Source organism: Neoarius graeffei, chromosome 28, assembly GCF_027579695.1.
Source record: "Neoarius graeffei isolate fNeoGra1 chromosome 28, fNeoGra1.pri, whole genome shotgun sequence".
Lineage (NCBI taxonomy): Eukaryota > Metazoa > Chordata > Actinopteri > Siluriformes > Ariidae > Neoarius > Neoarius graeffei.
In genome coordinates, this window is record NC_083596.1 from 44,266,341 (window position 1) to 44,282,585 (window position 16,245).

The window sequence follows — 16,245 nt, forward strand, 5'->3', positions numbered from 1 at the left end:
TGAGATGAGATAAGATGAGATTTCGAAGTTTTGAAAATTTCAAAAATTCGAAATCACGAGTGAAATTGATCCTTAATTTTACGAGGAACCATACGATTGCTTGTTTATAATATGTAGGGCCAAATTCATACTTCGGAAGCCATTCAAGTTCACAACATTTGTCATTCACGTTTTCTGAACCAATCAGGGCACAAGACTATCTTGTACGTTTGAATCAGTTTCTAAGGCAGCTGGGCCATAGAAGGTTCACGCTGCATGCTGCACGCTACACGCGTGTAAAGAAAAGTGGACAAATGTAGCATGACTTGCTCTGGGCCATAGAACGGCGTTCACGTTGCACGCTGCACGCTGCACGCTGCACACTTCACGCGTGAAGCGAGAAATGAACATGCACACTTTTTTCTAGGCGTGAAGATGGAAATTCCAGTCAATGCATGCGGTCACCGCCGCGCCAGCCAATCAGAACGGGTCTAGGGAGATAACTCTATGCTTTCAGGGGAAAACTTCAGAAAAAATATAATTGAATGGTATAATTGAAAAATAGTTCTTCATTGGGATTGTCAAGCAGATTATAGAATGTTCGGTGAAATTCACCACGGGTTTCTCTCAGAAGGAAGTGTTCTCGGCTCCAAATTCTGTTCCTTTTTCTCTTCCTCTGTCTCAGTAAAAGCAGAATGAGGCAATCGTCGTCATCCGAAGAGTCCATATTGTTGGTTACTCGGTCAAAGTAGAACAGACGCAACACGTGAACATCCAAGCATGAAGTTTAATGGCCCAGGGTCCGGTTCTTCACGTGAACGTGTAGCGTGTAGCGTACAGCATGCAGCGTGCAGCGTGAACCTTCTATGGCCCAGCTGCCTAAAAGTGTCTTTCATCATGACACGACGACATGACTGGAGGATTTTGGACAGGATTTTAACATCTTTCAGGATTGATCCCGGATATTTCTCTTGTCTCAGATGCCGATCCAATGCTGCCTGCATTACTTTAAAAGAGTCTGGTTCGTAGTTTTCCCCATTTTCTTTCCTCACTTCTGCATAAAACTGCGATAGCACCTTGTCTAACTCACAGCATTCATATGCCACTAGAGAGTCATTTATTTGTCTTTCTGCGGCCCATTTCTTAAACGCGGAAAGCCAAAAATTCGTACTTTTTTTGGTATTTTCATTTTCGCTTGCAGCTTTCAATTGGCTTATCATTTCTTCGTCAAATATAGCGAAACGCGGCATTGCTGAGTCAGCAGAGTCAGCCATTTTGTTGACAAAATTTGCTAATTTTTGTAACTGTAACCAAGCAACGAACTAGCTAATAGCATTTCAGAAATACGGCCCCGTGTTAAGGGGGAAAAAAAAAGCCCTCCATGATTGACCAATCAGAATTGAGTAATTTGGCCCTATGTATTATAAGCTAGTTAAATGTTCACTAGCAAAGGAAGGTCAAAGGTATCCATTCATAGCGCACCTGCCCAGTTTCACTTCCCTCTGAACAAGGAAATGAAGAAGCTGATAAAACAGAGCTGGCTGTTGTTGGGCTCTTCAAACATGCGCAGCCATGGGAAACAGAGTAACCAATACCTTGGATAAGTAAGTAATCAAATGCTAAATATGCATCTATATTTTTTTCCATTATAAAATACTATTCTCAAGGTCAAGAATTTCTTCTTCTTCTTCTTCAAAGCAATTTATAAGTTATAAAATATATACCTAATCTAAATAAAACCATCTATTAAAGCATATGATTCTATGAATCATATGAATCTAACTGTAGATTCTAACTGAATCATATGAATCTAACTGTAATATTGTAGAATTACATTGCAGGACGTGACTAATATTACAAAACAGTTATTCACGGATTTTATGAGGTTTGAGTAGATAAAGTGGGCTAGTGGATAAGGAAGTGAAAACTGAATAAGGAGATTTAGTTCAGTGGAGCGAGCAGCAAAACAAGCCACGTTTTACAGCATGGATATGTAAGCATTATTATATATAAATAGGGATATAGTATAATATATATTTAAAATGTGTTTGGGGCGGAAAAGCAGCTTGTTGACAGACTGGTCAAAGTCCGCCCTAATCCATAACAACCTGCTGTATGTAACACAAAAATAACCTATAATTAGGCTATAATAATGTGCGAGGCTCTATGACGTAATAATAATTTTAAAAAATACAGATGTTTTGATGAATGGTCGCGTGAGATATTCTGTTTATAGAAGTATGAATCTGCCAACGTTATGGAGAAAATCAGTGCTAGGAAGTTTGTAGGGAAAATATATTTTGGTTAAAGTTACTGTATAACTCGTCGTTTCTTACAAAATCAAGTGAAAAAAACGTTTATTTCCCTCCCTCCCTTCTTCTTCTTTTTTTTTTTTTTGGACACGCAGTTAAACACGGACACTTAACCCTTTGAAGGCGGCTTTAAGGCTCCACCTACTTTTAACAGTGACGTCATTCATACAATCCCTGAAGAGTCGGTCGATGCTCTTCTTCTCCAACTCTCCAGCACTGTGCAAAAGTCTTAGGCGCATGACCATGCTGCAGAGCAAAGATGCCTTCGAATATCATGAAATTAAAATGTTTCTACATGATAAAAACACTATAAAGGGCAGTAAAGAGCAATAAATGAAACAAAGACAGTATTTGGTGTGAAGACCCTTTGGTTTATAGTCTCATAGACAATTTGTGCAGTTTTGCAAGGAAGGTTTTACTGAGCATCTTGCAGAACCAGCCACAGTTCTTCTGGATACGTTGACTGTCACACTTGCTTCTTATTTTGGCAGCAAAACCCAGCAGGGTTCATTATTATTATTATTATTATTATTATTATTATTATAATACCAAAATAAAGGCTGTACAATGTAACAAAACAAAAGATAATAAATAAATACAATGAACAGTTATTCCACAAAATCAAGTCGTACATGAACTGATAGCTGACAAGGAGCATAGTGCCGAGTCGGCTAAAAGCCATGTATGACGAGACTGAATGGAATAACTCATCTCATCTCATCATCTCTAGCCGCTTTATCCTGTTCTACAGGGTCGCAGGCAAGCTGGAGCCTATCCCAGCTGACTACGGGCGAAAGGCGGGGTACACCCTGGACAAGTCGCCAGGTCATCACAGGGCTGACACATAGACACAGACAACCATTCACACTCACATTCACACCTACGGTCAATTTAGAGTCACCAGTTAACCTAACCTGCATGTCTTTGGACTGTGGGGGAAACCGGAGCACCCGGAGGAAACCCATGCAGACACGGGGAGAACATGCAAACTCCACACAGAAAGGCCCTCGCCGGCCACGGGGCTCGAACCCGGACCTTCTTGCTGTGAGGCGACAGCGCTAACCACTACACCACCGTGCCGCCAATGGAATAACTGTTAATTGTATTTGTTTATTATCTTTTGTTTCATGCAATTTCTAGGTTTATGTTCATTTCTATCCCTGATTATAGAGATATTCCAGAGTGATAGCTAGATTGATTGACTGATTTACTTTATTGATCCCAAGCTGGAAAACTGTTCTTTTTGCAGCAGCAAGTTATCAGGCATGCGAAAAGAAAAAAAATACACTGTACAACATAAGATAGAATAATTTTTTAGAAAGATCCCAAGAACAAGCTGACTGTATAATATAGAGTATAAATGTAATGATAAAAAATATATATCTACAGTGGTGCTTGAAAGTTTGTGAGCCCTTTAGAATGTTCTATATTTCTGCATAAATATAACCTAAAACATCATCAGGTTTTCACACAAGTCCTAAAAGTAGATAAAGAGAACCCAGTTAAACAAATGAGACAAAAATATTATACTTGGCCATTTACAGTTAGGTCCATAAATATTTGGACAGAGACAACATTTTTCTAATTTTGGTTCTGTACATTACCACAATGAATTTTGAACAAAACAATTCAGATGCAGTTGAAGTTCAGACTTTCAGCTTTAATTCAGTGGGTTGAACAAAATGATTGCATAAAAATGTGAGGAACTAAAGCATTTTTTAAACACAATCCCTTCATTTCAGGGGCTCAAAAGTAATTGGACAAATTAAATAATTGTAAATAAAATGTTCATTTCTAATACTTGGTTGAAAACCCTTTGTTGGCAATGACTGCCTGAAGTCTTGAACTCATGGACATCACCAGACGCTGTGGTTCCTCCTTTTTAATGCTCTGCCAGGCCTTTACTGCAGCGGTTTTCAGTTGCTGTTTGTTTGTGGGCCTTTCTGTCTGAAGTTTCATCTTTAACAAGTGAAATGCATGCTCAGTTGGGTTGAGATCAGGTGACTGACTTGGCCATTCAAGAATATTCCAGTTCTTTGCTTTAATAAGCTCCTGGGTTGCTTTGGCTTTATGTTTTGGGTCATTGTCCATCTGTATTATGAAACGCCGACCAATCAGTTTGGCTGCATTTGGCTGGATTTGAGCACACAGTATGTCTCTGAATACCTCAGAATTCATCCGGCTGCTTCTGTCCTGTGTCACATCATCAATAAACACTAGTGACCCAGTGCCACTAGCAGCCATGCATGCCCAAGCCATCACACTGCCTCCGCCGTGTTTTACAGATGATGTGGTATGCTTTGGATCATGAGCTGTACCATGCCTTCACCATACTTTTTTCTTTCCATCATTCTGGTAGAGGTTGATCTTGGTTTCATCTGTCCAAAGAATGTTCTTGCAGAACTGTGCTGGCTTTTTTAGATGTTGTTACAACCCAGCTCAAAGGGGTATTGAGAAGTAACATAAAACCAGATGGGAATGGTAATAAACAAAGGATTTTTATTAATTGAAAATTCAAATTGTTATAACAAAAGGAGGTGAGGTAAAAAGGGAACAAAGGGCAAATGAGTGCTGTTTAAAAGAACAAATAAATAGAACAAAAAGGGAACTCCAAACGGAGCCTATACTAGTCTTATCAAACAAAATGGGAAACAAAAACCCTCACTATCTAATTCAGCAGTCAATAACAAAAAGAACACATAAAATAGCACCCCTAACTAGTGTGACTAACAGAAATCGTCTCAAGTGAATGCAATCAGTGCTAAAGCTAAACTAGTCCCTGCCCAGTCCCAAAACAGTTATACCGACCTCCACACTCCTGAACGAGTTAACCACTGTTAACATGTATGAGTTTTCGAAAGCTTACAATCAATACAATTCATACAACAACAACAAAAAAAAACGCCCGGAGACTGTGCTGCTCCCAGTTTAAATAGTGGGGACACTGAGAATCGTGTCGTCTGGTTGGCGGTACGTCGGGGCCGGTCAGCCAATCGCGGTCATACACATCCCGGTGCTGGTTCAATCACTCCTCCCACCTCCCACACATGAGGCCAATCAGAGCCCAGCACCTCCATCCTATGAGAAGGAGCACAGCAAGAAAAACGCACACAAAGGCTCCACCAGGTCCACACGGTGGCAGCCGTAACAGATGTTTTTTAGCAAAGTCCAATCTAGCCTTTTTATTCTTGAGGCTTATGAGTGGCTTGCACCGTGCAGTGAACCCTCTGTATTTACTTTCATACAGTCTTCTCTTTATGGTAGATTTGGATATTGATACGCCTACCTCCTGGAGAGTGTTGTTCACTTAGTTGGTTGTTGTGAAGGGGTTTCTCTTCACCATGGAAATTATTCTGCGATCATCCACCACTGTTGTCATCTGTGAGCCTCCAGGTCTTTTTGCATTGATGAGTTCACCAGTGCTTTCTTTTTTTCTCAGGATGTACCAAACTGTAGATTTTGCCACTCCTAATATTGTAGCAATTTCTCGGATGGTTTTTTTTTTCTGTTTTTGCAGCTTAAGGATGGCTTGTTTCACCTGCATGGAGAGCTCCTTTGACCGCATGTTTTCTTCACAGCAAAATCTTCCAAATGCAAGCACCACACCTCAAATAAACTCCAGGCCTTTTATCTGCTTAATTGAGAATGACATAACGAAGGAATTGCCCACACCTGCCCATGAAATAGCCTTTGAGTCAATTGTCCAATTACTTTTAGTCCCTTTCAAAACAGGGTGGCACATGTTAAGGAGCTGAAACTCCTATAGCCTTCATCTAATTTTAATTTGGATACCCTCAAATGAAAGCTGAAAGTACGGACTTTATGTCCATGTCCATTATATAACTATAACTTGAATATCTTTCAGTAAACAGGTAAAAAAACAAAATTTGTGTCAGTGTCCAAATATATATGGACCTAACTGTATTTATTGAGGAAAATGATCCAATATTACATATCTGTGAGTGGCAAAAGTATGTGAACCTTTGCTTTCAGTATCCGGTGTGACCCCCTTGTGCAGCAATAACTGCAACTCAACGTTTCCGGTAACTGTTGATCAGTCCTGCACACCGGCTTGGAGGAATTTTAGCCCATTCCTCCATACAGAACAGCTTCAACTCAGGGATGTTGGTGGGTTTCCTCACATGAACTGCTCACTTCAGGTCCTTCCACAACATTTTGATTGGATTAAGGTCAGGACTTTGACTTGGCCATTCCAAAACATTAACTTTATTCTTCTTTAACCATTCTTTGGTAGAACGACTTGTGTGCTTAGGGTTGTTGTCTTGCTGCATGACCCACCTTCTCTTGAGATTCAGTTCATGGACAGATGTCCTGACATTTTCCTTTAGAACTCGCTGGTATAATTCAGAATTCATTGTTCCATCGATGATGGCAAGTTGTCCTGGCCCAGATGCAGCAAAACAGGCCCAAACTATGATACTATCACCACCATATTTCACAGATGGGATAAGGTTCTTATGCTGGAATGCAGTGTTTTCCTTTCTCCAAACATAACGCTTCTCATTTTACCCAAAATAGTTCTATTTTGGGGGTGGCACGGTGGTGTAGTGGTTAGCGCTGTCGCCTCACAGCAAGAAGGTCCGGGTTCAAGCCCCGTGGCCGGCGAGGGCCTTTCTGTGTGGAGTTTGCATGTTCTGTCCGCGTGGGTTTCCTCCGGGTGCTCCGGTTTCCCCCACAGTCCAAAGACATGCAGGTTAGGTTAACTGGTGACTCTAAATTGACCGTAGGTGTGAGTGTGAATGGTTGTCTGTGTCTATGTGTCAGCCCTGTGGTGACCTGGCGACTTGTCCAGGGTGTACTCCGCCTTTCGCCCATAGTCAGCTGGGATGGGCTCCAGCTTGCCTGCGACCCTGTGGAAGGATAAAGTGGCTAGAGATAATGAGATGAGATGAGTTCTATTTTGGTCTCATCCGTCCACAAAAATTTTTCCAATAGCCTTCTGGCTTGTGCATGTGATCTTTGGCAAACTGCAGATGAGCAGCAGTGTTCTTTTTGGAGAGCAGTGGCTTTCTCCTTGCAACCCTGCCATGCACACCATTGTTGTTCAGTGTTCCCCTGATGGTGGACTCATGAACATTAACATTAGCCAATGTGAGAGAGGCCTTCAGTTGCTTAGAAGTTACCCTGGGGTCCTTTGTGGCCTAACTGACTATTACATGCCTTGCTTTTGGAGTGATCTTTGTTGGTCGACCACTCCAGGGGAGGGTAACAATGGTCTTGAATTTCCTCCATTTGTACACAATCTGTCTGACTGTGGATTGGTGGAGTCCAAACTCTTTAGAGATGGTTTTTGTAACCTTTTCCAGCCTGATGAGCATCAACAGTGCTTTTTCTGAGGTCCTCAGAAATCTCCTTTGTTCGTGCCATGTCATGATACACTTCCACAAACATGGGTTGTGAAGATCAGACTTTGATAGATCCCTGTTCTTTAAATAAAACAGGGTGCCCACTCACACCTGATTGTCATCCCATTGATTGAAAACACCTGACTCTAATTTCACCTTCAAATTAACTGCTAATCCTAGAGGTTCACATACTTTTGCCACTCACAGATATGTAATATTGGATCATTTTCCTCAATAAATAAATGACCAAATATAATATTTTTATCTCATTTGACCAACTAGGTTCTCTTTATCTACTTTTAGGACTTGTGTGAAAATCTGATGATATTTTAGGTCATATTTATGCAGAAATATAGAAAATTCTAAAGGGTTCACAAACCTTCAAGCACCACTGTATATATGTGCTTTCTGAATGTGCATTAATAGTGCTAAAAACAAGAATTGTGATAAATGAAGATAAAAACTGTGCAAGAGTGGCAGTATTGAATGGAAGATAAATAAAAAAAACCCAAATAAAAACAAATAAACTCTCATGGTGCAAAACTGACTAATGACAGTAAACAAATGAGCTCTGGCGATGCAAAAGTTACAGAGGACCAGGGTTGTAAACAGGACTACACAGCAGATAGATAATGTTAATTATTCTTGAATTTAAGTTCAACAGAGTTTATGTTCAAACTGAATTAAGTAAAGATTAAACATGACAGCCATATGGAAAATAATAGTAAATGTCAGGGGTGGTTATTTTCCAATCACAGCATGTCCAGAAGTTTTTTTTCCTCCTCTTTCACAGCACAAACTAGGAATTGTCTCTAATGTGTGAAGATACTTTCGTGTTCGGATGACGATAGTAGAAAACTGTCATGTTAATTGTTTCATAATGCAAAGAAAACAGTAAATGAGTGAGCTTTTCAATGTGTCACTGTCCATCTCCAATTGACTCATTTCTCTGTATCTCGGTCAGCAGTGCAGGAGTCATGCCAAACCATAATAAAATCACATCCTACTCAGAGTCCCTTTCAGAATTAAGTAATTAAAGTCTATAATGGTGCATCAGGTTATCAAGAAAGCCTAAAAAAGGAACTCTGAATGTTCAACAAACATTGACTAGCTGCTTTGAACCTGGAACTTCTTTAGTGGGAGGTAACAGTGCTAACCACTGCACCACCCAGACATTCATCATGTTATCCAAAATGATGAATAATGGAAAGAGAATGTCTCTATGACTCTAATAATCTACAATTGCAACTTCAAATGTGAATTTGAGTATAACTAGCAATCACAGATGTATTGTATTAGCTCAAGGCACCTACATATGGATGATTGCATGTGTTCTCAGAATCCCAAACTGGTAGCTATTGTGCAATAAGAAAGAATTAACTTGTAGGTCGGAATTAGCAACAAATAAACTGGGATTTTACGGGGCTGGAAAAAACCTGAACCATGATCTCAATTTGTTGAGGGCTCCAACTGGATGGTTATTATACGGTAATGGTTTTGGCATTCCACTCGATGCTTCTGCAATATTTTTTGACTCACCACTTTTGTAAAAATTTGTTTAAAAGTGTTCTGCCAAGCTTATCCTGCTGCCCAGGTCCCAGAAATCAAAGTCTATGTGATTGATATTTTACTCAGATTCCATTTGGCATTCCATCATGAGCTGCTGAATGGGAAATATGAGCTACCAACAAAAGTCTTACTTGTGTTTTGTTTTATTGTACTGTGTTAGGTGGGGTTTAAATCCAAGGAAGCTGAGTTTAAAGCGGTCAAAAAGAAAAGGTAAGCAAACAACTGATGATCAATATATTATCTTTATTATGAATAAATACACTTAGATACAGAAAGCTGTTTAAAAGGGGCGGCACGGTGGTGTAGTGGTTAGCACTGTAGCTTCACAGCAAGAAGGTCCTGGGTTTGAGCCCAGTGGCAGATGAGGGCCTTTCTGTGTGGAGTTTGCATGCTCTCCCCGTATCCACATGGGTTTCCTCCGGGTGCTCCGGTTTTCCCCATAGTCCAAAGGCATGCAGGCTAGTTGGTGGCTCTAAATTGACTGTAGGTGTGAATGGTTGTCTGTGTTTATATGGCAGCCCTGCGATGATCTACTGACTTGTCCAGGGTGTACCCTGCCTCTTGCCCATAGTCAGCTGGGATAGGCTCCAGCTTGCCTGCGACCCTGTAGAACAGGATAAGTGGCTACAGATGATGGATGGATGGATGGTTGTTTAAAAGGTAGCATTTGAAACAAGACAGTTTATAAGAATTCATTACTATTGAGAAAACATAAAAGAATGTTCTGGATATGGATACTAAGCCACTAAGAAAAAAAAAAGAAACATCTTTGGGCTGCTAGCTATGTAATCATCTAACCATCATGAGTGTATACCTTTATCCAAGCTTCAAAGAAGAGACAGGAATGGCAAGCAAATATATCTCAAGCTACAGGATTTGTTGCAGAAAATGTAGCCAGCGTTATACTTCATATGATTACACAACTAAATTGTATGTTTTAAACCAGCTTACTGCTCAGAGCTATGTAAATATTAGCAGATTAACAAGACTACAGTGTATAAACACTCAAATAACACCCATCATTGTATTTTAGAACAGCTAATGTTTGAGTAATAACTCCAAAGTTTGAAGCTTAGTCCTCCATGGCCAATTGTTTTTCCACTTGCAATCCCAACACACCCAAATTAATTATGTGCTGATCGCCAGGTTCAGCTGTGTAGGGAGTTGGAGTTGGAATGTAACAAAAACATGGTTTAGGACTGTCTGGACTTGATTGTGGTATCCCTATGCATTAAAGTGACAGTGGCTGTGTTTCAATTGCACTATACTCTGACACTCTGTATTTGTTTTAGCCCACTTTGATTTGGTACAATATATAACCTCAAACTGAGATGGCCCACAGAGTGTCTGATACTTATTACACACTTTTCTGGCCACAAGCTTCATGATCTTCTATCTATGTGTTCATACATGCAGCGCTTTCCAATGGAAAAATACATTTTTGAGCCCGGTGAGTTTTTTGGAGCAAGACAACGGATTGAAGAGCTCATGGCATTCCATTATTAAATGTTTATTATGGATGTTTTTCAAGCAGTTAGTGATAATGTGATACTCTTGCAAGTTTGCAAATGGGATACAAGAAAAGGTCTACGATTGGCTAGTTGCAGTGTCATTCAAATGGCCTCTTCTGAAAGTAGACGGTTCTTGGCTGTGTTTATTGAATTCTGTTCAAATTAAACACTAATATTGTTGATGTCTTGCATTGCTGACACTTACCAGAACAGCTTCTTGAGAATAACCACGGATTTAAACAAACAAACAAACAAACCAAAGTGTCTTGTTTAAGTGATCTCATCTCATTATCTCTAGCCGCTTTATCCTGTTCTACAGGGTCGCAGGCAAGCTGGAGCCTATCCCAGCTGACTACGGGCGAAAGGCGGGGTACACCCTGGACAAGTCGCCAGGTCATCACAGGGCTGACACATAGACACAGACAACCATTCACACTCACATTCACACCTACGGTCAATTTAGAGTCACCAGTTAACCTAACCTGCATGTCTTTGGACTGTGGGGGAAACCGGAGCACCCGGAGGAAACCCACACGGACACGGGGAGAACATGCAAACTCCGCACAGAAAGGCCCTTGCCGGCCACGGGCTCAAACCCGGACCTTCTTGCTGTGAGGCAACAGCGCTAACCACTACACCACCGTGCCACCCTAAGTGATCTCTATTTTGTAATTTTATATATTAGGCTTAAACCTTCTTATTGGCATCAATGTTGGAGCAGCTTGGTCCACTCGCCATTTAGGATAATTATCCATAGCACCTTCTGATGTTCTTTCCATGAAGCACTGTGGGCAAGTCTCTAATAGTCCATGCTTAAGCAGTATTAGTACATCATCCAAGTAATAGTACTCACCATTTCACTCGTGGTCCCACACACCCTGGACCAGCTAATTAGCTAAACATAAGGCTAATGTGGATGTGTTAGAGCAGGCAAAACACCAAAATGTTCAGGGATGTGGTTCTCCAGGAGCAGGGCTTGGAACCATGTTGCATTTAGATGCAACTTGGTGATTAAAGCTCAGATCATAACTACCTAACAAGCTGGGGTATATGGGAAAAAAAACATTTCACTATACGATATGTGTGATAAAGGCTTTCTTTAATTGATGCATCAACTGTGTGGATAACTCTAAGTAACAATTATATTTTTGTCTTTTTTTTATGTCAGCTCCATCCGCAGCTTCAATTCATCAGGTACCTATTTGTTAAAAAATTACAGTAGCCTACTGACTCTTTTGGGAAATTTACTTATGCCAACCTTTTCTTGAGTACCATACTGTCTTCACCTTTTTTCTTGTCTGAATTGCAGTTGCTTCTTCCTTCTGTTTGGTGAAAACTATGAGCATACTATAGCCTGATAAAAACTGAATCCTAATATCTTGACATATCCTCTATGTTCTTGATCAGTTAACTTGATTTAATTAAATGTGTAGTTGGAAAGAATCTAATTATTATTCACATTGCCCAGTACTACAAAGTAATAGTGCTGACCAGAAATCAGATTTCACCCTAAACTCATGAATGTACTTAATTACACTCACCAGCCACTTTATTAGGAACACCCAGACATACAGTGGTGCTTGAAAGTTTATGAACCCTTTAGAATTTTCTATATTTCTGCATAAATATGACCTAAAACATCATCAGATTTTCACACAAGTCCTAAAAGTAGATAAAGAGAACCCAGTTAAACAAATGAGACAAAAATATTATACTTGGTCATTTATTTATTGAGGAAAATGATCCAATATTACATATCTGTGAGTGGCAAAAGTATGTGAACCTTTGCTTTCAGTATCTGGTGTGACCCCCTTGTGCAGCAATAACTGCAACTAAACGTTTGCGGTAACTGTTGATCAGTCCTGCACACCGGCTTGGAGGAATTTTAGCCCGTTCCTCTATACAGAACAGCTTCAACTCTGGGATGTTGGTGGGTTTCCTCACATGAACTGCTCGCTTCAGGTCCTTCCACAACATTTCGATTGGATTAAGGTCAGGACTTTGACTTGGCCATTCCAAAACATTAACTTTTATTTTTCTTTAACCATTCGTTAGTAGAACGACTTGTGTGCTTAGGGTCGTTGTCTTGCTGCATGACCCACCTTCTCTTGAGATTCAGTTCATGGACAGATGTCCTGACATTTTCCTTTAGAATATGCTGGTATAATTCAGAATTCATTCTTCCATCAATGACAACAAGCCGTCCTGGCCTAGATACAGCAAAACAGGCCCAAACCATGACACTACCACCACCATGTTTCACAGATGGGATAAGGTTCTTATGCTGGAATGCAGTGTTTTCCTTTCTCCAAACATAACGCTTCTCATTTAAACCAAAAAGTTCTATTTTGGTCTCATCCATCCACAAAACATTTTTCCAATAGCCTTCTGGCTTGTCCACGTGATCTTTAGCAAATTGCAGACAGGCAGCAATGTTCTTTTTGGACATCAGTGGCTTTCTCCTTGCAACCCTGCCATGCACACCATTGTTGTTCAGTGTTCTCCTGAAGTGCTGAAATTTCAGAATCTGCTGATCTCCTGGGGTTTTCACACACAACAGTCTCTACACTGCAAAAAACTGAAAACTGAATTTGAGGAGAAAATTATGTAATACTAGTGAAATTATCTTGCTGCATGAACAGATATTTTTACTTGATAAGACATCTTGGAATAAATTGGTTGCAATCTAGAACTGGGTTTAATAATCTCAGAATCGGTGTCTTGTATTCTTCTAATAGGAAATGCTAGATTGCTTAAACTATTTTCAAGATATTTTCACTTGCTAAGATATCATTTTTTGCAGTGTAGAGTTTACATAGAATGATGCGGAAAACAAAAAACACTGAGTGAGTGACAGTTCTGTGGATGGAAACAAACGCCTTGTTGATAAGAGAGGTCAGAGGAAAATGGCCAGATTGGTTTGAGCTTTTTTTTTTTTTGCCAGGAAGGATATAGTAACTCATAGCAACTCTTTACAACCGTGGTGAGCATAAAAGCAAATCAGCATGCAACACCAGAAAACCACATTGGATTACACTCCTGCAGCCAAGAGCAGGAATTTTAGAATCAAAAATAAGCTCCTATTAAAGTGGCCGGTGAATGTATATGGTTAAGGGAAACTTATTCTAGACCAGGCCCAAAGCGTTATTTATTAACAGCAGTATTGCCACACAACTATTTTCACTCACTTTAAGTTTTCAATGTCTCTCATCTCTTCTGGATTAGACTGTAGACCCTCACATATATGACAGTGTGACAGACGAGCCCCAGTATGCCAGAGTGAACAAGAAGACGAAGAAGGATTCTGATGGCCTGCACTATGCAGAAATTCAGGTGCTGCTGTCCGAAAAGCAGAGGCCCGTGCTACCCAATAACTCGAGCACGGAATATGCAACCATAGACTTTCTGAGAGGTGCTAAACTAAAAGAGTCTGCAGAACCTGCAGATATACTTATTCCACCTGGAGAGCTTCAGAGGCTGATGGTTAAGTCTCAAAAGAAGAGGAGTTCTTCACATCGGTCTGTCATGGTGTGAATAAGTGATTAAGAAAATGTATGTAGTTTTATAAATCAGGATGAGTTGTTTTTTTTTTTTTTAACGGAAGACCAAATATAAGTGAATTTGTTACACATTAATCATAATGAATTATTTCTAGACCTAGTAGTGCACACTGGATATTCTCAAATGTTGGACAAAAATGTGAAAGAACACTGTAGCATGCTATTAGTGCTTGTGGTTAGTTGATTTCGTTGTCACAGTAATGTATGTTTACTGATCCTATCTATCACACTAAGCTTCCTTTGCATAATCTATCCAAATAATTGCAGGTATCTTATCTGTATTCCTATCTTCTTCATATCTGGATTTGCTTTTGGGAATGGGATACACCCATGCCTGGCTGGTATAAATGGGCTCAGCAGGGCTCCCTGCTTTTTTTTTTTTTTTTTAAGATAAAAAGACATCAGTGGGGTTTAACTTTTGGCATCCACATCAGATTCTTTGCTGTTTTGGAGCAAATTATTTTGCACTTTTGTAAAGCCACGTGCGATCACACCAACAATAGATTTAAGAAAAAGACATAGAATGCTATGAAGAAGCAAGGATTGGGTTGATTTCTTTCTAGCCTTGAGTGTAGATTCATGCCAATCCCTTGACAGCAGCACAATGCATAAAATCATGCAGCTACAAATCAAGAGCTTCAGTTAATGTTCACTTTAAACATCAGAATGGGGAAAATTGTGATCTCAAAGTGTGACTTTCACTGTGGCATGGGTGTTGGTTTGAGCCAGATGAGCTGGTTTGAGTATTTCAGAAACTGCTGATTTCCTGGGGTTTTCACACAGCAGTCTCTCAAGTTTACACAGAATGGTGCGAAAAACAAAAAAACATTCAGTGAGCAACATTTCTGTGGGTGGAAATGCCTTGTTGATAAGAGAGGTCAGAGGAAAATGGCCAGATTGTTTCGAGCTGCCAGGAAGGATATAGCAACTCTCTACAACTGTGGTGTGTCGTTTTTTGATTACACAAAATGATACACCTCGTAGATTTGATCTCCATTTGGGATGATAGTCATGATTGAGTAGGCACATGTGAAATACTATTACAGGCATAATGAACATGAACCAAGTGAATCATCCTTTTTGGCCAAAATGAGGAAAAGTTAAAAGGAGATAGATTAAGCACACATTATACAATCGAAGTACAAATCACACAACAGTTAAAAACAAAACAAAACAAACAAACTTTCTAATATTATCTTAAATGATTGTAGGATACAAAATGAGCATTTAATTACGTGACTTTAAAGATTAATGACTGAATTACATATTATTATTTTCAGAAACCACAAGTGTTATACTGCTTCTATGTATTCCCAACTAATGAATTTGTCAAGGTATTATGTAATAATAGAAGAAAACCAACTCTTTTGAAATCACTGTGACATTTTAATTGTCAAGTATAGATAAGGTCTGTTTAAAAAAATATGTACACAATTATTACATGTAGGTTTATAGAGTTTTAGAAGAAGGAAAAGAAACAAATGTATGAAGTTATGCTGATGTGTGTGTGTAAATATTTGCCCCTTTTTGGTACTTCTTGTTACAAGGAAATTTTGATTGTTGTACGTTTATAATAAAAAGGAAAATAAATCTTACTCCTGGTGTTTTCCATGCTTTCAAACACCCAGTGTGTGTCTCAGGTTACAAATTAAAATATAAAAATAATAAATAGGTACATCATTAAATAAAATAATATTAATCAATTGGGAGGTTTTTTAAGCATTAAATTTGATTATAGCGGCGCCTACTGGTGAACAGAGGTACTGCTTTACATCCTGCTTTTAAAAAACACACACGCAAACCATAAAATTAGCCGTATAAAACGATATTTAAACCTAAATAAAAGTGAATGAGTTTTTGTGTGGGAATTTTAATCTGAAAGTTATTTATCTGGAGTTTATGAAACAGTTGGTGTCCAGGCTTCTGCAACTTGAAGCAGGGAGTCAAT

The 16,245-nt window shown here is 39.4% G+C and overlaps 1 protein-coding gene across 1 annotated transcript; it reads left to right on the forward strand.

The window, feature by feature from the left end:
- The first annotated feature begins 1,495 nt into the window (after positions 1–1,495).
- Positions 1,496–15,892, forward strand: zgc:193711 (uncharacterized protein LOC569781 homolog). The gene is made up of 4 exons (XM_060913455.1): positions 1,496–1,583; positions 9,387–9,436; positions 11,906–11,931; positions 13,963–15,892. The coding sequence occupies exons 1-4, from the start codon at positions 1,552–1,554 to the stop codon at positions 14,269–14,271; spliced, it is 417 nt and encodes a 138-aa protein (XP_060769438.1). The 5' UTR covers positions 1,496–1,551; the 3' UTR covers positions 14,272–15,892.
- The last annotated feature ends 353 nt before the right edge of the window (positions 15,893–16,245 follow it).

What these genes read in the sequence shown, in the direction of transcription:
- zgc:193711 (XM_060913455.1), top strand. Translation starts at nt 1,552, where the DNA reads ATGGGAAACAGAGTAACCAATACCTTGGATAA. An exon ending in GTAACCAATACCTTGGATAA is followed by an intron (nt 1,584 to 9,386) that starts GTAAGTAATCAA and finishes GTACTGTGTTAG; the next exon opens with GTGGGGTTTAAATCCAAGGA. An exon ending in CCGCAGCTTCAATTCATCAG is followed by an intron (nt 11,932 to 13,962) that starts GTACCTATTTGT and finishes CTTCTGGATTAG; the next exon opens with ACTGTAGACCCTCACATATA.